This window comes from Stenella coeruleoalba (genome assembly GCF_951394435.1).
Source record: "Stenella coeruleoalba genome assembly, chromosome: 9".
NCBI lineage: Eukaryota > Metazoa > Chordata > Mammalia > Artiodactyla > Delphinidae > Stenella > Stenella coeruleoalba.
In genome coordinates, this window is record NC_137155.1 from 10,081,573 (window position 1) to 10,104,547 (window position 22,975).

The window sequence follows — 22,975 nt, forward strand, 5'->3', positions numbered from 1 at the left end:
ACCGTGTAAATGAACCTAGTTGGGTGCACAAACAGCTGTACCCATGAACTGAAGCATTAACGCTAAGGTTCTACTAACCTCCTGTGAAACGCAGTCCTCTTTAGGTTCTGACAGAGCAGCCATTTTTCGTAAAAGTTAATTGCAGTCAAGAACGTGGGCAGGGAAATGGTCCACAGCCCTGGGGGGAGGTGTAAGAAGATCCCGAGGGGCAGACTCTGCTTTGGATCCTCGGGCTGCCTGATAATTCCGACTTCCCCTTGGCTGGACACAGACAGGGGCCTTTACACCCTCGCATATGCCTGAGGACTTCACCCATTTAAGGGCTTCTGCTACCTTTGTTAAGAGCAACACAGGAAAACTCCAAAGGAGAAAAAAATTATCTCCGTGCATCAGAATGCACGGGTTTGCTCCTGAGTTTTGGGGACTCCTTAATGAAACAGCCCTGGAGAAGACCCCTGATCTAAAAGTGTGGGCCCTGACTCCCCGGGCAGCCAAAGTACCTTAAATTCGGGGCCCAGTTCAGGTGGTTGAAAGGGGTAGGACCTAATGATCTACCAGACGCAAGATTAATTATTGTGAGGGGCAGGGAGGGCGACAAACCCTTGAGTAAGCACATTTGACGGCTCTGCTCCTCAGGTCAGTCTTGTAGGTCATGTGTTTTGAACCAAAGAAATGAGGAGAGCAGAGTTAATCCGCTCGTTAGTCAACCTGAACTTTGCTCTCCTCATGGACCAAGAAAGACAAAAGTACTGATGTCAGTTTGCTGTACAGGATAACTGTGGAACTCTTAATTAGCTCTGAAATTGGTGGGTGTAATGGAGGGTGGCCCTCTGGGTGTGGGGAGGAGACCACCTGGCCTGCCCTTCTCTCCAGCTGGCATCCCAACCTGTGTGGGCAGTGGGTTACTTTCCTGCTTGAGGTGGGGAGGACCTGGGCCCTACCTGCCAATCCCAGGTATCTCTGACCTACTGGATGCTTGATACCCTGCCTTCATTCACTCCACTCACAGGTCAGATTTAATTTACTGTGTCAGCTCTGTGAGGTCCTTGGGAAGGAAGAACTTACCTTCTCTCAGACTCTTTCCCTGAAGGAATGTTTTTCCCGGAGTGTGACTGCTGAGTTGAACACTTGAGCTGAAAGATGCAAATCTGGAATCTTTATAATTTGAGATTTCTTATCTTTCAGTGAAATGTTAATAAAAAGTGTTTTTATAGAAAGGCCATTTAGGGTTTAAACCAGAGTGTTTTCAGCCAGACTTTTGTCAACCTGATGGCCATTTATCAGACACTTTCTGTGTAAAAGCCACCGTGCCAGTGGCCCGGAGGGTCCACGGAGCCAGGTACTGGCTGGCCACCCTCTCGCTGTGACACTTGTTAACCTTATTCCAAATGCTGTCTCCAAGGCCAGAGTCAATCAAAAGTCCTTCCTTTCTGCAAGTTCCTGAGGCTCTTTGAGTGGTAGGATTATGGGTGATTTTTTTCTCTTTGTTTATAAATATTTCCAAAGAGCATATATTATTTGCGTATTTTTAAAGTGTTAAAAATGGTGACATCCTATATACTTATTTTGGTCCTCATTTTAGTTTAAAAAATCTCTCGTGTTTCATGGTTAAGTATTGTAATGGATGAGTATATGTTTGTTTTGTTGGATTGTGTAGAAATGATCAAGTTCATGTAAATAAAAATAAAATAAAATTATATATATATATAACTGCATATAAACATATATGTGTATATATAAGTGTGTATATATTTATATTTATATGACCAGGGAGACAGGACTGGCTCTTTTAGATCAGGGGTCTTCTCCAGTGTTGTTTCATTAAGAGTCCCAGAAAATTAGAATCAAATCCTGTGTGTGTGTGTGTGTGTCTGTCTGTCTAATAACAGTTAAAAGATAGATAGATGAATGATTACTCCTGGAGCACAGAGACTGCAGCAGATGGCTGGGATAGACTTTGTCAAGTCAACCCAAGGAGACAGCGGGTCTCTGTTATGGACTGAATTGTGTCCCCCCGCCAAATTCATATATTTAAGCCCTAGCTCCCAATGTATTTGGAGATTGGGCCTTTAGAGAGGTAGTTAAGGTTAAATGAGGTCTTTAGGGTTGGGCCCTAATCCAATAGGACTGGTGTCCTTATGAGAAGAGGAAGAGGCACCAGGGACGCAGACACACAGAGAAAAGGACATTTCTGGATACAGTGAGAAGACAGTGGTCTGCAAGCCAAGGAGAGAGGCCTCAGGAGAAACCACCCCTACGGACACCTTGATCTTGGACTTCAGCCTTCAAAACTGTGAGAAATAAACATCTGTTGTTTAAGCTGAAATGAGGCTGGTGGGGAAACTTTATCAGGAAACAACAACTCCAGACTCAAGACCCCAAAATACCACGTTAGAGTGAACTTTGAACCTCTTCCCCTAAAACTGAACAAATTTCTTAATCTTGGGCCAGGATGGGATCTGAACTTCTGGGGTGCCTCTTAGGGAGGGGTGACTGTGGGCAGGGCCTGGGTAAATCCTCCAAGAGAGGATGCCTGTCGTGGCAGTGACTTCCCTTCCGCTTCTTTCTCTTGTGGAAGAGTGAGTCCATCTGATGTGTTAACCAAAATACAAGTATCTAAATATCACCCTGCTTTAGTTTAATCAAAACCTCAAGGGACTTTTGCTGAAGCTACACATGTGAATAGCAGATCCCCACACTCTGGGTTAAACTGGCATAGACAAAATAAAGGGCTTGATCAGGAATCACGGCTATGGTGTGCAGATGACTGGGTTTATTCCATCTAGAAAGCCCTCCATCATGTTCTGGGCCTGCCCATCCTTGCTCTTCCCAAAGCGTCCTATAGGTCCACTAACACGGCACATGGAAGAGTCCTTTGTCATTGCCTCTTTTCTCATCTGTCTCCCCACTACTCACTTGTCCCATCCCAGGCAGGTGGCTTCATGAGGATGGGGGTTTATCTTGTTCAGTTTTCTATACCTAGTCATTAGCACAGAGGAGCTCACTCACACATATTTACTAAAAAAAATTATTGAAGCCACAGGCTACACAAAGATGCACGAAATAACTGTGCTAAGCAGACCTCCAAAGTTGGGGGATCAGAGGACTGCATGTACTGGCAGGGGGGTAGGTGCTGAGGAGGTGGGAGTGGGTCCTGGGGAAAGAGGATCAGAGGCAGGAGACTCTGAGCACCAGAAATCACTTTGCTAAATTAGGAGTGAGATGAAATGGGGCTGTGGATTCTCAGCTAGAAGAAATTATATGTTCTGTCAATATCTGTCAACCTCTCTATCCCCCTTAGAAACTCCATTCCCATTCCACCCGTGGCTTTGTGGAATGGAGACAGAATTTAAAGCTACAATAGCCCGGAGATCTTGTCAAATACTGCCTCACAAAACCATGCTAAGGCTCACCAGTAAATGTCTGGGCAACACTGATCCCTTGCATGTAAATAAATCATGTGTGCAATTCTAGCTTAAGCACTTGACTTTACACTGATCATGTTTCATCTGTAGCATATGATTAATAGCTTCTACAAATCCAAATATTCCCTTAAATTCTCCCCTAAGGAAAGTCCAACAGAAATATACACGAAAGAAAGAAATGAAAAATTAGAATATTATACTGTGCAATTGCTTCAGACTTCTTGCAGTCTTAGTGTAACGGATTATTTCATTCAGAAACCAATTTTCAGAATATTAGGGACTGAGTCCTAGACTTTTGTCTTATCATAGGATTGCCGATGAAGTTCCTTTTTAGTGCCTGGTTTGACATGCGGCAAAAAAGAAATAATGAATGTGTTGGTGAGGCAACAGGCAAAACAGAATAAGTTCATAAAAGGCTCCTATGGCTATTACAAAATCCAAGTCATAAAAAAAATATCATGTCATCTTCCCAAAATGTCATGGGACCAGGTTTCCAGATCAGGACTGGAAATGAGGGCAGATTTAAGAATATGATATGACTGTATGGCATGAATCTGGTGAGATCACGAAAGGCTTGATTCTGACTAAATCCTCACGAGGCACTGTTGTCTGATGATTTAAGGAAAATGGATCTAAACTTTCCTCAAGTTCCTCTTTCCTTGTGTAGAGGCGATTCTTTACACAGCATAACTGATTAAAAACTGAAATGGTGAAAAAATAACTGTTAGGAAATGCTTCTGTCCAGAAGTTTGTTTAAGGCTGTCTCTGACTCGGGGGCTGTGAAGATCACTGGCCAGTCTCTGGAGGATCTCAATGCTGGGGCCCCCTTCCCTAGAGTAGTACAGTGCGTCCCTGTTAAAAAGAGAAGATAAACTCTCTGCTCCTTCATGAATTTTTTTGATTCTCCCTCTTGACACATTTTGGGGTGAAGTTGAGACTCTATGTGGACACACAGGATGAAGGGGACCCTTTGGTAAATTGGGAGACCTTCATCCCCAATGGATGATACATTGTGATTGATGGTCACCAAGAGCACCTTCCATTGGCAACAGGTCTTGCCACTTAATCTCTGCCAAATACAAGGGCACACGATCATTTATTACAAAACCCAGGTGCCTTCCAAATTCACTGGCTTATGTTCTAACGATTCTAGATGGCTGGTCACATCAGTCACCTGTGAATTAATTCTGCAACTAATTTTGTTGGAGTGTTTTCCAGCTGGTTTCATAACTTTAAGTTCGCTGTTCCACAGCTGCTTTATTATGATTTAAAATACGTTTTGAAAGATCTGCTTTTAAAACTCTCAAGACAAATATTACTATTGCCAACCTTAATGACTTAGAGTTTGGGGGTTATTAATCACCTATTTGTCTGTCGCAGGAGACCCAGACTATCTGTGGAGGAAAATCCTGACCTGATCCTACCCTAGAGTATGGACTTTAACCTATATTCCCAAGGAAATGTCCTATTGAGTTGCTTTTTTTTTGAGAATATCGACTCTACCTTTGCTTAGGGGTCTGACAAAGCAAATGAATCTGTGAACATGAACTCACAGAAAGATATTTCAAGTTTTGGCAGAGAACTTTACTTTGAACTTTATGCTGTTCAATTATTATCAAAAGCTTGGTTTCAGAGACACTAGATGAAAATGGTGGAAGAAGAAGAAAAACTTGAAACGTCCACTTCCAATTTCTAGAAGTACAGACTATGTAAATAGATAGACAATAGCAATGTGAAGTAAGGACAAGAAACATCCAGCATAATGAAATCCTGAAGGGATTTCCACAATTTTTAACATTGGTGAAGACAGAGTAAGAGATACATTCTTGGGCTACACATGGTCTGGCCTCTCAATCTGGGGGACCCTCAACACTTGGCCCCAGAGAAGGTAGGAACATTCCATCCTCTGCCTGCCCCCTCACTCTAGTGGTCTCTCCCCCGCTCCTTGGGCCCCGCCCCCTGGGCTTGCAGGTGTCATCGCTCCAACAGCCACCTATTTTCTGTGTCCAGAGGTCTAGTCCCCAGGTCTCAGCACTGCTGGGGGCAAGGGAAATGTGGCGGCCACTGCACTGCCAAGTGATTGCTCCTCAGAGCAAGTCTTGGAAACGAGGCTCAGGACTTTGAACTTATACTGAGAACAGCTACGGATGCGTCTGAGTCTCCGCACTATGGGAGAACCCAGCAGGCAGAGGGAGCGCCCTCATCCCATCCAGAAGATGCCCACCTATCAGAGGATGTGTGATGGTCCCACAGAGGGAAGGGCGGATGTATAAACCTCCTGTCGAGACACAGACCTGGAGGGAGAAGCTTGAAGGCTCACACAGTGGAAAGTGCACTGAGCTGAGGACTATTTATGCATAGATTTCTGTCCCTTGATGTATAAATGGAGAGGGGAGAAAACTATCAGAGGCTTATTCAGAGACTGTGAAGCACAAAGGGAAGAGAGCCTGGACAAAAATATTGAGAGGAAGAGCTTACTTTTGAAAATGATTTTCTACAGAAAATAGAAGAAAAATATAAAGCATATGCTAAGTGCTCCCAGTAAGATAAAATCCATGAAAAACAAAATGCAGGGTGATATATGGAGAAAATGAAGTAAGTTATATGTTCTTTAGACCTGACACAATTAGGTCTGTTCCCCACCAGGCCTGTGACATTTCATACCCCTGTGATCTTGCACATGCTGTCCAGGCTGGGCCTTACTTCCCTTCCAAACCTGGCAAAGCGCTTCTTATTCGTGCTGGCTGACTCAGCCTGCACACCACCTCCTCTGAAAGCCTTCCCAGGGGTTGCAGGCACCAACTCACTGATTTCTCTGCACACAGCACAGTGGGTTTTCATACTCCAGTACTGGACATTTCAGACAGTATTATCATTTATAACAGAATAACTATGCCTTCTCTATGATGCAGCTTATATGACATGGACCTCTATGACCCTTCCTCATCACAGATTCTGATATACAATTAAGACTAATAAATAAATGAGAGCCTCTGAAAGATAAATGACAACCTCTTTTTATCACAGGGACCTCAACAGATGTCAGTAGAACAAAGGCAAAAGATAAAGGGAAATGAGAAAAGAAACACACAACAGAGACCCTGTTCTGCTCAAAGCACTGAAGTGCTCGTTATACTAAAGGAAAATGGGAATCTTTTCCTTCCTTTTCAAAGAATTACGGTTTTAGCATAGTGCCACAAACTCACACAATGACTTTCGGGACGTGATATTGTGGCCATAGAGAAACAACTCTTCATAAGAGATTAGTGCAGCACCAGACATCCTAATTTAAGCATGGATACTCCAAGTTTATTGACAAGTTGATTTTGGAAAACTTGAACAGCCATTTCTGCTTAGAAACAGTGAGCTTAACTCCCATACCAAACTGCAAAGGCTTATTCAACCTGGAAGTCTGCTAGATTACATCAGTCACTGAACTGAGTTGCAGAAAGCAAAGGCTAGATTTAATTAAGCTCCACTAGCATATAGCCCATGGTCACTTAACCAAAAAATGCTTCCCGCCTGTCTCACAGCTGTGCTGTGAATCACCTAGAATACTGCAAGTAAAGTGCCTTTGAAAAGTACACCATGGTACAGAACGATAACGTCCACCAAGAGTTTAACTATTACAGAACCCAAATGCACGTTAAAATACTCTCTTACAGGAAAATGCATGCTCTCTTCTGCCACAGGACTCATCACCGATGAGGCAGTGGGAAGATTACCCTCTGCCCCGGCCAAGCCTGCCAGGGGAAAGCTGCAAGCCTGCGTCTGCACCACCTAGACTCCACTTCCAGCCTCTTCCTTCTCTCTTGTGTGTTCAGTGCATTCCTGCTTTGTCCACCTCAATCCACCTCGCCTCTGGTTCAATTCAGACCCAGCTTCACTGCCTCCATTTAGCCCTCGCTCCGGCCTGAACAGCTGGCAACATGCTTCAGCTTTTCTGTGTACGCTCTTTGGAAGATGGACCTTACAAATGCGTCTGGAAATGGGGGTCTGGCACTCTGGGGATACTTCCTCAGATTCTCACACTCAGAGTCCTGACCCACCCAGTAAAATGACAGACATCACATTCCAGTTTGCAGGGAGAGCGTAGGGAGAAATGGTGGGGTCAGGGAAAAGTGTGTCTGGCACCTCCCTTGCTTCTCCCTGCCCCTCCCGCTGTGTGTCCCCTCACGGGAAGCCCTGTCCACTCCCACCCTCCTTCTGCCCCAGCCCGGTGTCCAGTTCTGCTCCATCTGCAAGAATGGAAGCAGATGGGTTCCTGGTCCTCAAGCCTGTTTGTCTTACTGCTCCCACCAAGGACTCAATACAATCCTCTTCAGCACATGGAAGAAATGACTTGTGAAACAGCAAATAGTATCTTTTAGAGCCGAAATTCTTTCTGAATCATTAACATTTCATTTGAATTTCTCTCTTTCTTCCTTTTCTCTCTCTCTCTCTTTTTTACATAGGAGAAAGACCCAAATCTTTTTTACTTACACTAGCGTGACAAAGTCTTCAGTGGTTTTTGTTCAGCCTCCCCAAGTCAGTCATTTTTAAGTTACATGAAAGGAAAAGGTATGCCGTTTGTAAGGAGATTTCAGCTAGCCTCATCTGATGTATTGAGAACTAAGGTAAGAAGCACAACAGAGGTAAAAACTAGCTGTAATTGAGGAAAAGATGGCATTTATCACCATAGAACTAAGCAGAGCCACAAAGTAGGGAACAGAAGGTGTGATTTAAATGCCTGATCTACAGCTAGCTAACTGTGTGACCCTAGGTACATTACTTGAGTTCCTTGGGCACACTTTCCTCATTTATATAAAGAAAAAAAAGGATCAGAGATTCTAGTCTTTTCTAGGTCTGTCATCTTATAATCCTATGACTAAAATCAGTCTAAAATCATAAATTCTATTCCAGAAATTTACTTAAAAGCCTAAAAAATTTGAAATATACAGAAATTCAAATACTTAACACCAAGGAATTAAAAAAAAAATGTGTCCCAAAGAGACTTATCATTCACTGCTATTACGCATGAGTCTATTAGAAATATCTGGCTATCTACTGAAGCCTGACATTCCTCTAACAACGAGTGGTATGTGTGCCTTCTAATAAGTTTACTTCGGATCTCATTCCTCTTCAGGATTTTGAGATGCGTTTCTATCTGTCTGTCTGTCTACCTATTTATAATCTATCAACATATCTCCATATGTGTGTGCACACCCCTACGCCCAACACACACACACACTAAAACATACGAACAGAGCAGGAAAGTAAAGAAGCGCCAGAGTTAGTTCTGACCAAAGAGGAGGACACAGGACTTACAGGAGCTGCTGAGTTTTTGACGGTGACACTGGGGGTGGTGGCTCGCAAGGCTCCGCTCACTCCATGGTAGTATTTGAAGCAGATCTTAGTTTCAGCTGAAAGACAAAAATAAAATGGTACTGAGAAGTAGGGTATAATCCAGGAAGAGAAGCCATGGCCAGAGAGGACTCCCCCAGGAACTTCTACCCAATTCCTCCCATGAGTCAGGCAGCCACACCTGGTAACCCTGCTTCACTGGTGGCTTCATGAACAGGTCCAACTTCTTTCTGAAAATCCATCATCCAAAATTGTTTTGGTTTTAGCATTTTGTACCCAAGTTAAATCCATCATGTAGACTTCTCAGCATCCATCCTATCCCATCAGAAGTTATTGCTTTTAAACTCTCAGTTCTAAGATTTCAGGTGGTACCAATCTGTTTCTTCTGTAATTTTCTGTTATTGAATTCACTGTGATTAGCATCTTGGTGATCTGAAGGAAGACTCTGAGAAGTTATGGAAATACACGGATGAGAGCCATATTTTCTGATGACGATGACTAGACAATAATGCTGAAACTCCGTAACTTTTTGGCATTTTGTACAGAAAAGAATCTGTGGCCAACCTGAGTTTGGTTCATTGGAAGGTGACCTCCTTTTCCCAATTTACTGTTTATAGCATGTTCTTCTTTAAATTTGAAAAATTTACCAGGCTTTGTCTTAGTCCCTTACATTAATTTTGTTTGGAACAACATGAGGAATCTCCAGTTAGAGGTCCTGGTTCTCAAATGTGGGAATTTGTCTCCAATTATAATGTTTTTATAACTAATGTCTACAGTTTTCTTAGCAAGCATTTTAATGTTCATTACGGAAAATATGGACAATGCAGAAAAGTATAAAAAATCTTCTACGGGTTTTTTTTTGCATACTTGAGTGTATGAACTTTAATAATGAATTTTAATCTTTTTTTGAAATCAACATTATTAAATAAGCATTTTCAACTACTAATTCCAAACTTTGTAAATAACATTGCTTGTTCTATGGAATCATTGAATCAATCTGTAACTTGGAAATACTTCCCTGATCTTGGAAATTTGGGATTTTTCCCTTAAAATTAATGTCTTTTTGAAAATTATTTTTAAGTTCAAGTTTGCTCTCTAGGATAATGGAGCAAAAATTGCTACTTCTCTATCAAAACTCATTCTCCCTTTCCTCCTTAATGACTGAATCTCAATTTTATTTTGGGTGGTAATGCCCAGATAAAGAACTACGTTTTGTAGCCTTGCTCGTAGATCACAGTTATGTTGTTTGCTGTTGTTATTTTGGATTTTCTATTACATGTAGTTGAACCTAAACCTAGCTAACGTGGAAAGGTTTCTTTCTATATATCATATAAATGATACGAGAATTGCAATATTCTTCCTTAGAAGATAGGACTATTTTAAGGATTCTCCCTTCCTGTGGCCAAACTGCTTTCCAAAAAGCGCTGTGTACTTCCACCAGAAAATGTAACTCTGATCATCTCTAAGATAGCATCTCATTTTTATATCATTTATTTACTAGTGAGATTAAACATGGTTTATCAGATCTTAATTAGACATTTGTATTTAGGTTTTTTTTTTTAATCGATTGAATTGTAGTTGTTAAGACTTCCCACTGCCTGGATGATGTCTGGGTGTTTACCTTTTAGTGGACATATTCTTACTTTACATATATCAGTACTTTTTGTTTCCTCCCTTCATTCTTTCCCTGCAGTGATTTTGCATATCTGTGATTGCCTTTTAAGCTCTTGGTGGACAATCTTATAACTTAGTTCCATATTCTCCAAGGCACCCCACACTAGGTCTACAGACCTAGATCTACTACTGTCTCAGCCTGAGAGGCAGGTATCTTGTAGGTTAGGGATCATGCGGGGACCATGAGCAGCGAGCTATATGGCCAGGTAACCACACCGAGTCAGTGCAGTTCAGAATACGAGTTACTCTGCCTGTAGGTGCCAGTGAGATCGGCATGGAGGGACCGAATGACCTCACCTCAAGTTTAGTTGCACAGAAGGAAATTATATATAACAGGTATCCTGGAAAGGCAGTACTAGCTTTCCTGTCAAAGAAAATTATTCCAGTGCCTTGGAGTAAAAAGGTCAGGGAAATTATAGACAGTCTTGTATTGAATCCTTTTGCTAGGTGAGCAGGTCAGTTCATGTTTAGAGCCAAGAATGCATGGAAACCTTCAAAGTATTGTAATCTTTTTCTGCAAAATCACTGGCAAAGGTTGTATTTTTTCCCTAAGCTTTTTAAGAGTCTGTTCCAGTATTTAGCAACTTGATTATTAATGGATCTTCCTTTTATTGAATCTAAATAATTGTAATTATATTATAAACTGTAATTTAAAATGATTCCCTATTTAGTCTTGAAAGAGATATTAAATTATTTAAAATTTCTTATTTAGGGATGGGCTCTGAAGGGAAGTCACCCACAAATGTTAAAACACATGCAAAAATATAATATACAAGTGATTTGTGGTATGGATTAAGATTACTTCACCTCGCAAAACTCCACGCTACTTCGGTGACAGTTACATTCAACTGGTCTGTTGGATTAGCCCCACACTGAGTTTTTGCAGAAGAAGGAGACTAAATATTATTTATCTTTATATTTCCGGTGTCATGTAGCGTAGGGATTCTCTATAAATGCCTGTTAAAAAATGACTGATGAACTACTGGTTTCATTTGATTGACTCCACTGCCTTACTGTTAACCCAGGAGCAGGTACAGTGTCCTGGTGGGTCCTAATTCTTCACAGAGAATTTTCTATGGCCTAATATTACATGACTTTTGGAATAGATTCAAGTATAGATAAAGACATTGCTACATTTTCGCTATTACTGCTGCCTCTGAGAAAAGTATCAAGGTTCAAAGGCCAAGAAATATTAGAGGGTTGTTGGTTATTATTTCAGATACTTCATCTAAGGAGACCTATGGTAGGTAGTTCTATCTTCCTCTGCTTTTCTAGTTAAAATGATAATAATTCAAAAATCCCCTCAAAGTCTGAACACAAGGCATCTCTGTTATAATAGTTTTTATTGTTTATTTGAGTCATTATGTATGTAGTAACAGAAGTTTAGGAAGGCACAGTGATCTAAGGAAAGAGTAGGAATGTGGGAACAAATCGATGTAAGTCCAGTTCTTGACTTGCCCGTCATTAACAGAGTAAGTTATATAGACTCTCTGGGTCTTAGATTTAATGTAGAATGGTGATACCATTGCCAGCTTCGTATGTATTGTTTCATGTATGACTGTTGTACACAGCAAATGGAATAATGTGTGAAGCCTAGTATGCATGAAGTAGTCAACACATAAGAGCTGCCCTTCTTCATCGTATATTCATTTACCGTCAACAGAACTGTCTTGTATAGTTGTTCAGGCATGTCCTACATAAAGTTGTCCAACCGAGGGGTGAGTAGGGGGTGGAAATCCAGCCCCTACTCCACTCACCAATGGGTGTAGTCCTTGCCCTTCCAGAGGAAGAGGTTGACATCTTAAAATCTCGTGGATTAATGGTGGACCTGCAATAGATCTCCTTATCACGTTTTGGTTGCTTTTGCCTGGCACATGATTTGTTTTCAGATTTGGGCACGAGTGACCAGCTCATTCACAAAGTGGAATGATACTGAAGTTTCTACCTCTACAAATTTGTGTGTTTACAACTGTAATTTTTATGGGGTGGGCATGTATTCAAAAAGTATAGACTGTTTCACTTTACTTATAGTATCACTTAAAGAAACAAGAAAACTATCGTTTTTCTTCCTCTCCATTTTTTAGGGATTAGTAGGCCTGTTGTAGCACTTGAGACATCAGTATGTAATGATGGTAGTAGCCCTGGTGTAAGTGTAATATTTGATTTAGTTTAAAAAGTATAACAAATTGGTCTTAACAGTTAATTAGCTCTTAGTATGCACCAGACCATTCATACTATTTTCTAATTTGGCCCTCACAAAATCCCTGTGAAGTACAGGTAATTATTATTAACCTTTTAAAAAAGTGCTTAGCACAATACTTGGCATATAACAAGGCCTCAATAAATGTCATCTATCATTCTTATTTTACATCTAAGGAAAATGAGGCCAAAATGTAAGGCCACTCATACAAGGTCACACATGTAGTTCATGGCAGCTAGGATTTCAGCAAACATATTAACTTTTCATTTGGTAATTTGTCTCTAAAAAAATTTTTTTAATAATGCTAGATTGTTGACCAGCTAGCAAAAGTGAACTTCCACTTTGAGTGATGATGTACTAGGTAATTCAGAGAACATCTAGACAAGCTGGAAAAATATGGAAATAAATCTGCCTGAAGTAGGATTGCTGGATAAAATACAGGACACCCACTTAAATTTGAGTTTCAGATAAACAGGGAATAAGTTTTCAGTATAAGTCTGTCCCAATTATTACAATGGACAAAAAACTAAAAAAAGTATTCACTGTTTATCTCAAATTCAAATTTTATTAGGAATCCAGTAATTGTTTCCTCCTAAAACTGGAAATCCTAGCCTGAGGACATCAGAGACCTAGCAAGACAATGGAAAATACTGAAGACAAGATCCAGAAGAAGAAAACTTCTGCTGTTTCCCTTGGTGGGGGGGCTGTGCTGATTCCAGAAAAATGCACTGAGAGGCTGGGAAGGTGAAAAGAACTTTCGACAGACTTGCAGGGCTAAGGGGATAAAAACTTAAAAGAGTTCAGAGCCTGCCAAAGAGGAGGACTCTGCTAAGTCCTTCACAATTCAAGTTGGAGCCCTGAACAGCAGAACAGATACCAGAGAAATACACCAGCCCTGGCCCTTCAAATCATTTTAAGTCTTGAAATTCAATTGAGGTTATTCTGGATTGCTAGGTATAGCCCAGAAGGAAATGCAGATCCTCTCAGCAGGAAAAGAACCCATTCTAAGCCTCAAATTATCTCCATAAGTTTTCATGTACAGTGTCCAGTTTTCAACTAAAATTGATCAGGCACATGCAGAGTATTTTTCTACTGGTAAAAATACCAATAGAAAGACCAGGCACTATAAATAGACTTATAGGGTTTTCAGATATCGGAGTTATCAGACACAAGCTTTAATGATCATATATTTAAAGCATTCAAAGAAATAAAATATAAGATTGAAAATATCAGCAAATAATGAAGACTCTATAAAAGAACAAAACAGAAAATTCTGGATCTGTAAAACTACAATTTTGAAATAGTGTACTCCATGGGTGGGTTTAAAGCAGATTTAACAAAATACAGGAGAAAACTTAGGAAACTGGAACATAGGTCAGAAAAAGAAATCCAGAATAAGGCATGCAGAGAAAAAGCATATAAAATATTGAAGAGAAATAGTAAACATATGTGATACTAGGGGTGGTCTAAAATACCTGTAAATTGTAATCCAAAAAGAGAAGAGAGAGACAGTGGTGCTAAAGTTAAAAATTCTCCAAAAGTTATGAAAGACATCAAGCTATAGATACAAAAAGCCCTATGAATCCAGAAAGAACACAGCAACCAGACATCACTGTAAAAGTTCAAAAAAGAAGAAAAATGATCACTTCATCAGCCAATGAAGAAAAGAGCTAGGTTACCTTCACAGGAGCAACAGTTAGACTGACAGATGACTTCTCAACATAAACAGAAACAATGGAAGGGAAAGGAATGACAGCTTCAAAGTGCCGAAAGAAAATAACTGTCAACAGAGAATTCTGCAACTGGTAAAAGTATTCGTTAAGAATAAGGTGCTTACTCCTGTTGCTATCCGGACATTGCACAGGTTGAAGCACCACAAACATCTGAACTTCATAGCAAGTTTTTAACTATCCATATGTTACAATGTCTGCAGTGCAGAAATGCCCAAATCTCATGAACAGAAGTGTGATCAGAGTTGATAAACTAGACAGACATATGGATCACTGCATTAGCGAAATGTCTTCCACTGTGAATCACTTATTTGTGTAAAAGGAACCAAAGTATCTATGTAAGTAACATTCTTTAGCAAGAACAATGAACGTAAGTCTATGAATATTTCATTTGCAAAATAGACGTGAGACAAATGTAAACCACATCCCCAAATCCAGGAAACCCAATTTTAACTCAAGAAGCTATCATCACTGTGAAAGAAACAGTTTCAGTAGTAATCTAGAAGGAGTAATGGAAAGTACAATATCTTCAAATGATCAAAAAGATCAAGAAGCAATGCAATAATAAGACATAAATTAACTTTTGAGTCTGAAGAACATTTAGCTTCAGTAAGAGGAAACAGCAAGAGCAGTTCTTTCAAAGAAATAATCAACATTAATGGTATAAAACCTGAGGTCCTCCCAGTCTATCCTACATGGCCGTATGTTCACTTGTACTTGGTTTTTTATTTAAAAATATGAATTAAATGGGTTTTAAGAAATAAGCAGCTTAGAGAAAGGCTGTGACTTTTGATCAAAACAAAAGGAAGGGTGAAGGGCTTCTTAACAAACGGAATGCACTTGTCAGTGCATTGACAAGGCATCTAACATTGCAGATTCTACTACATATGTAAAGATATAACATCGGAAAGGTATTTTAATTTAAAGTTGATATTGCCTGCTAGATCTCATTAAGGTAGAGCTTTAAAGCTCCTCACACAGGGGGCCCTGGTTTTAGACCAAATCCAAAATGAAGCAGTCACCTTTTACACACGTTTGTTCCGTTACATTTAATCTCAGCAACTTGAATCCAATACCTCATTCAAAAGAAAAACATTATATAGGTGTATAAGCCATATTAAGTTTTACCAAAAAAAACTTTGCTCTCCTATAAACAGCCCTGAAAGACATGGTGTTTCTATTTGGTTCTCAGATGATATCTTTTGTAGTAAAATTCTCATTAAAGTAATATATGACTCTAACAGAAAAAAGTCACCTTATTATATTAGGGAATATCATATTGATTTGTCAAAATTTTGTAATTTGGTAAAGATATAATCTTACTTGGATCTGCACTTCCAGAAATGATATAGAAAGCTGTATTATGGACTAATTATATTCACTTGGTACAAAATTGGAAAATAAGTGAAGAAAATAAAGTCATAAATTTTGAATGAGCAGAGAAGATATTTGCATCTTTAGGTATTCCACATTTGCCTAACATAAAAATTGCCATGTGATAAAGTCATGCTCCTCTAATAGCTAACTTATGATTATTTGAATGAAAAATGGTTAATTGTAACTTTTTTTCAATTGTGTTAACTGGTACGTCTTTTTAATACCAAGAACTGTATATCATTTGACTAATTTCCTATTTAGAACAGCAGCATAAATCCTGTTAATGCTTCAAATATGGTACCACAGCAAATGTGGGAGATTGATGAAAATGAATCACTATGTGAAATGATGCTAGAACTTTACTTTATGGGAAGTACTTATTTCGGGTGTTACAAGGCCAAATCCAAACTCAAAAACAATCCAATAAATGCTTTTTGTTTCCTATTTCAGTGCTGGTTATTATCACCCCCTAGACAGTGTTTCTGTTCTCTGGGATCACCGCATGTGGAGTGTTTGCTAAAAGGCAATTAGAGCCTTCCTCTTCCTGCTAGGATAGAGTAATTGTAGCAGATTAATGCTTCTGCTGCCAACTAGATAAGCTTTTTTTAAAAACAAAATATTTAAAGCACTGCAGAATAATGGAAGCAACAAGGACCACAAATTCTAGACGACGGAGTACTGGTGAGACGAGCTGATTACCTGCAGTCCCTTTGTCCTGGTGGCAGGGAAACCAGCAGAGCTGCTGTGGCCCTCTGGGGCCAGAGTGAAGGACCAGAGACCTCAAGTACCCAGCTGGTTTCCCCTCAGACATTTGCTGAATCCTGCATCATGAAAACGTCTGAAAAGTGAGCCGAAATCTTCTGTCTCTTGGTGCTGAGGAGACCTGGCAGGGAGAGTCACGGAAGGGTTCCAGGTGAAAACCCTCGGTTCTCCATGAAAGACCTGGAGAGGGATCTCTAGGAAGAGGGCGAGCTAAAGGGAGACTGAGGCTTACCAAGACTGTTCTTCACTCCACTAAGCTCATCCTCTTATTGGGTCAAGGCCACCAGCACCCCAACAAGCTCACTGAGGGAAGAGCAAAATCTTCTGAGGGAAGATGCCATTGCCAAAGTATCTACAATATTCCACACTCAGTTTACGGCAACTGAAAATCACCAAGTATGATAAGAGACAGAAGCAAATGACCAAAAGCAAGAAAGAAAATGGAACTAGGATCCTGATATTGAAGTCATTAGACAAAGACCTCAATGAAACTATGATTTTATACATGCAGAAAATGAAGTGCAGACTTTGCCAGAAAATTAGAACCAACAGAAAAGAATCAAATGGGGATTTAATTATTGAAGAACCAAAGAGTTGAAATTAAGAGCTCCATACGTGGGGTTAGCTGCAGATCAGATACAGCAGAAAGAGGGTTAGTAAAGTGGAGCATAGGTTGATTGAAAATATCCAAGGCTTCCCTAGTGGCGCAGTGGTTGAGAGTCCGCCTGCCGATGCAGGGGACACGGGTTCCTGCCCCGGTCCGGGAAGATCCCACATGCCGCGGAGCGGCTGGGCCCGTGAGCCATGGCCACTGAGCCTGCGCGTCCGGAGCCTGTGCTCCTCAACGGGAGAGGCCACAACAGTGAGAGGCCCGCGTACCACAAAAAAAAAAAAAAGAAAATATCCAGGTTGAAGAAAGAGAGAGAAAAGAGGCTGGAAAGGACAGAGGAGAGAATAAGGGACACAGTGGAATGAGTGGGGCAAAGGCAACTTTTGAGGAGACAATAACTTATTTTCAAGCCTAGATAATAACAGGAATCACTTGTAAGCATGTCGTAGTTAAACTCCTGAAATCCAAAGGCTAAGGGAAAAGTCTTAAAAGCATCAGAGTAAAAAACAAACAAAAAACAAAAAAACCAAACCTACATTATCTTCAAAGGAAAGACAAAAACACTAAACTTGATTTTTCAGAAGACAGAGAAATGACATTCCTAAGTGCTGAAGGAAAGAACAGCTAACCTAGAATTCTCTGTATCTCGTGAAATCATTGCTCAAAAGTGAAAGTGAAATAGTGATGTTTTCAGACAAACAAAAACAGAGAGGATTTATCACCAGTAAGCTTGCACTAAAAGAAATACTAAAAGGGAGCTCTTTCTGTTAGGAGGAAAATGATCCCAGAGAGAAGGAAGGAGGCAAACAGAACAGGTTGACATGTGAATTAGGCTCTGCTTCTTGATTTGGGTGCTGTGTACATGGATGTGTTCACTTTCTGAAAATCCCTAAACTCTGCATTTAAATTTATGCCCCTTTCTATGTGTGTTTTGTGCTTCACTTAGGATTTTACCAAAACAAAGCAAAACCAAACAAACTGTTAAGGGGAAAACTTACGGCCTTACATGCATACACAGAGAAGAAGAATAGCCCCAAACCAATGAGCTAAGAATCCATCTCAAGAAGTTAGAAAAAGGAAAACAAATTAGACCCAAGGAAAGTAGAAGGAAAGAAATAATAAAAAATAAAAGTAAGAGCAGAAAGTAATTACACAGAAAACAAATATATATAGAAGATCAAGAAAACCAAATGTTGGTTCGTTGAAAAGACTAATAAAATTTAAAATCCCTGCCCAGTGAAGCGTAGAGGATTAACGTGTATGTGAAATGAAACAGGAGTATTGCACAGCTGCTGGCCCTCTTAGCAGTCCTCCCTCCTGGATGGAGTGGGCTGAGCTGTCTCGGAGCTGCCCTGGGGCATTCAGGCTGAGGTGGGGGTTCCCAACAGATCCTCCAAGGCCAAATACAGACCGCAAAGTCAAGTGCCTTCTCTGTCATATATTTTTGTCCCAAATCCTGGCTTACTGGGGTGGGTCTCTGCATTTCAGTCCAAGTGGAGGGGAGGGTCATGGCTGGTCAGACGGTGGAGGACTGAGTTGCCTGGAACTGAGATAGGACACAAACCAGAAGGCTGTAGACTGACAGACTACCATATTGAAGAGCTCCAGAGGTAGAAAGTATGGGTCCTAGCATGAAGGCAGAGGGCCATACCGAGACCCTTCCCCATATCCTGTGCTGATTACGTATGTCTTGAGTCAGCTCTTGACTTGCTAGAGGGTGTTCCAGAAGTGTTTCTGGGAAGTACATACTCTTGTTAGGTATTAGCCAACCTCTTCCAGATTAGGTGACAAGAAGTGTGAGGATATACTGGGGGATCCGTCTGATGTATGAAGAGTAAGGTTTTTGAGAGTGTGGGGTGGAGGGGGGATGCAATCTCAGCATGACTTTTAAATGAACCCTTTATAGTCAGGGAGAGGATTTTGAATATCACCTTTTAAAACTGGATGGAGGTGAGAGCCACAAATGAATGGCAGGTGGCTATTTTAGAAGATGTAACAGATGAACAGGTGTCATGATATTGGAGCATGAGATACCACATAATTTCACAGTAAAGAAGGGTAGAGCTCAAACTCATGGCTGGTCAGGAGGCTGGGAGGGTTACAGTAACCCTTTGGGCTAACCAGGTATATCCTTGGCCACACACAGATCTTAGGAATGGTAGTACGAGGCAGGGTATACTTTCTGATGTGTGGTCACCAGACATTCCTGTGACCTTATTAACAGGGCTGATGTGTTACCAACTCCAAGGGCGCCATTCACACAGAAGTCTACGGAAATGGCTCTCCTGGAGTTAGGTAGCAGGCAACCATGCTTTAATCTCGTGAATGGGCTGCATGACAAGGTGAAATCCTCAAGGGTAGGCTTCCTTGGCAAGAAGTACAGGAGTCCATCCTAGTGGCGAAAAAACTGCTCTTACCTGGATTCCCCCTTTCCTCTCAGGGTGTCTCTCTTTTCTCCCTGCCCAGTTTTCCCTTGGAATCTAGGAGACATCGTTAAAGTTTCTCACAATTTGATGCTCAGTTGGGACTAACTTGGTCAGCTGCAGATGGGGCTGAATGACCATAGTTTTCTATGGGGAGATTTTGCAGCCTGGGAACACTCAAACCTGTAGTTCTGGGCTCCGAGAGCACCCACCCACCCACCATTTTGGCTTCCTGGTACATAGAACTTGGTAACTCAAAGCACATATAAAAATGCTAGGCCATCTGGCATGCTGCATATTGGATTGGCTGCTGCCTTTCTCAGTTGCAGTTGATTCTATAAAAAATTAATAAACAGAAACCTACATTCAATAGAGTTAGGAAACCAGAAAGGGGAGCTGTCTCGCCCTGTGGTGATAGCAGAGCCCAACAGGAAGAAGAAAACCTCCTCTTCTTTCCTGGCAAGGACTCAGCCAATGAAAAGCCATGGACTCTTTGTTTACTACAGCCTTTCCGACTTCCTTATCCTCTCTATAAAGTGTTCTCCTGCCCTTGCTGTAGGGGGACGTGCAAGTGGCTCACCGTGGTTGCAGACCCTGAACTGTGGTTGCAATCCTCTGCTGATCCTGAATAAATGATCTTTGCTGGAGAAATATCTGGCAGTCTATTTGTTTCAGGTCAACAATTCTGACCTGGGATACAGTAACTGGATGCTGGGTCCCTCGAAGGGATCCCTGACACCAAAAAAGCAGCCTGAAAAAGGAACACTGCACTCCATTGGTGTGGGTTTCATGAAAAAAAAAATATTTGCAGGTTTGGAGTTTACTGGAATTGTTGCCTCTTGGGAAAAAACCATGTCTGAGTGGAGGCACTGATCTTGAATATTTGGCTGATTTGTGGAGGTCAACCGGGAAGGGTCTGCAGACATGAGATGCTTTGACTGGGCAGGTTAGTGTCAGGGCTGTTAGAGAAGAAAGGGATGAAGGAGACACAGATGCCATCCTGTAAAACCTGGGAACTATCAACGCAGGTTAACGGTGCTGCCTTTGTTCAGCTGGCAGGGGTTCCCTTTTTGTCTAGAATGTATAGGCCACTCAGCTGAACTGGAAATTTCAGCATCTTTTTCTGGGTAGGCTTAGCGATGTGTCTATACCAGATGACCAAGAACTGTCCTGGAGGAAAGTGTGTGGAGGTGGAAGAGGTGATAGAAGACCCTCTGCACACCAAATTCAGGCTCTTGCTTGTATGGTACTGACTCTACCACTTACTCGCTTCTACCCTTCCTCTGGGTACAAGAACAAGGCTTTGTGAAATTATTCCCATCATGCACTCACTTTAGCTTGGTGCCCACTGACAGCTTGGAGCGTCCTATAAGCTTCGTATCATCCTCCCGTGTTTCGTACGAGGGCTCTCAGGACACCTTTCCTGATCCCTTTGCTGAGTTCCATGCCTGTTGTCCAGCCTCAGCCGGTGTCAGCAGCATGCTCTTCCTGCTACTCTTCGCTTGGCCTCCGGGGACCTGCCGACAGAGGGCGCTGCAGGGGCTGCGCAGCCGGAAACCCCACCGGAGGTCCAGCCGAGACCTGAGCTGGAGCCGAAAGATGGAGACGGAAGGAAGTCTTGCCCATCTCCATCCCAGAGAGCGGGCTGGGTCTTCTTTCAAGAGTCCAACCCTTGTAAGCATTTGCTTTGTACTGTTGTAAGGTCACTGTGGTCACTTCATCTGTGTCAAGTACCCAGGACTTCCATTTAACTGGTCTTGATGTTTCTTAACATTGAGTTTGCCTGTATTTTTCATTGGGAACTGCCGATGATTAGGCTAGTGAAAAGGATGAAGTCTAATCGTAGGTTATTTTAACTATTACTTCTTTTCCATGTTCCCATACTCTTTTTACTGTTTCCCTTCTATTATTATTTTTTGTTTAAGTTTGACATAATCCACTCTTCCCCCTCTGAAAAATATTTCATATTCCTTCTATTCTTTGACTACTTATCTTTTCCTTTGTTAAAGGCTCAGCCAGGCCTTAAAGGTTTAGTTTTCACTAGAAATTTGTGTTCTCTGTTACAGAAAACTCACACTGTAAAATAAATCTCTTTTTTTTCAAGGGTAACTATTCATGGAGAGAGAAAGAGACTAACAGGTTTTAAATATAAGGAATAGGAGTCCCATGAAAAGGCTTTAAGTCTATGGGCTCAAATTTATAGATTTTGTATAAAAGTAGGAGTGTTCCCTATATGTCATTCTCTGGTAGAGGGTGCAGTATTTATAACTCTATTTTTTCCCAAGGAGATGGAAGCATAAGACACAATTCCCCACTTATTAGACGAGTTCTCTGGTTTGGATTTTCAGCTCATTGGCCTTGAGCAACCTGGGAGAAACTGGCATTCATTCTGGTGAAGGTTAAAAACAATCAGCTCCTTTTTCCTTTCTGCGTTTTGTCTGCCCTCTTCCCTCCAGTAACAGCTGGCAATAGCAATGTGGGCATAAATACGGACCAGGTGCTGCAGACTCTCGTTTTGCTTGGAAAGAGGGAAACATGGCTTAGATTAGCAGCTGCTGCAATGGATGAGGCATTGCTTGCATCTTCTAGATTTTGCGGTTGTTGGTGGGTTTTGCAGTATTCTTGGGTTCCGTATCAACTCTGGAATTTGGGGCAAGTGAGATACATGAGAATTTGTGAGGAGTTTTTACTTTTTCCATATTATTTGGATTCTGAACTCTTTCCTGGCTGTCCAAGGCTAATGTGGACAGTATAGCTGTCATCATTTGAAAATGGCTTTGGAGTTGACTAGAGACCTATCTTGGCTAATGTCAGAGACTCCTGGGGGTGACCTCTGAACTGGCTCCAGGTACGTAGTGTCCGGGAAGGTACACACGGTGTGCAGGCAGGACCACCCTGACCTCTGTGGCTCTCTGTCTTCACCAAGAACTCTGCAGCTGTGCGTGACCAAAGACTTGGCCAAAAGGCTCAGGGGGTCAATAGAGAAGAATGAAGTGGAAACACGGAAAATTCTCCCTTCCCACTGCTCTTCTAGCATCCACTTCCTGGGCCCGAATCAAGGGAGGAGGTGCTACAGTGTTTGGTGAGATTTCCAGTGTGGACTGGGCTGTGTTCACTAGAGAGCAGAGTCCTCTGCTTTAAAAGGTGGTACCTCTCTGCCACCTCCATACTCCAAGAAGCTGGGTGGGTTAGTTGACTCTGTTCTCTTTGTGGTACCCTCTTGCTGTGGGTCTGACCAGAGACATCGTGGCTTCTGCCCTCCATCTGTGTTTCTCTGTCTCTTTGTCCTGATGGCTCAGGGGCCATCGGTGGGAAAGATAAGACATGACGGTTGTAGCCCTCGAGCACAAGTCTCCTGCTTCCTGCACAGGTGTTTTGAGCACTAGCTTCATTCATTCATTCATTAACTGAATAAATACTTACTAAGCCCC

General features: G+C 41.5%; 1 protein-coding gene across 1 annotated transcript in view; it reads right to left on the minus strand.

The window, feature by feature from the left end:
* The window catches only part of HECW1 (HECT, C2 and WW domain containing E3 ubiquitin protein ligase 1), a 447,453-nt gene that overhangs the window by 208,699 nt on the left and 215,779 nt on the right, over positions 1-22,975 (minus strand). The window contains exon 4 of the mRNA XM_079931428.1: positions 8,733-8,827. Within this exon, the coding sequence (XP_079787554.1) occupies positions 8,733-8,827 (95 nt within the window). The remainder of the gene's footprint in view (positions 1-8,732; positions 8,828-22,975) is intronic.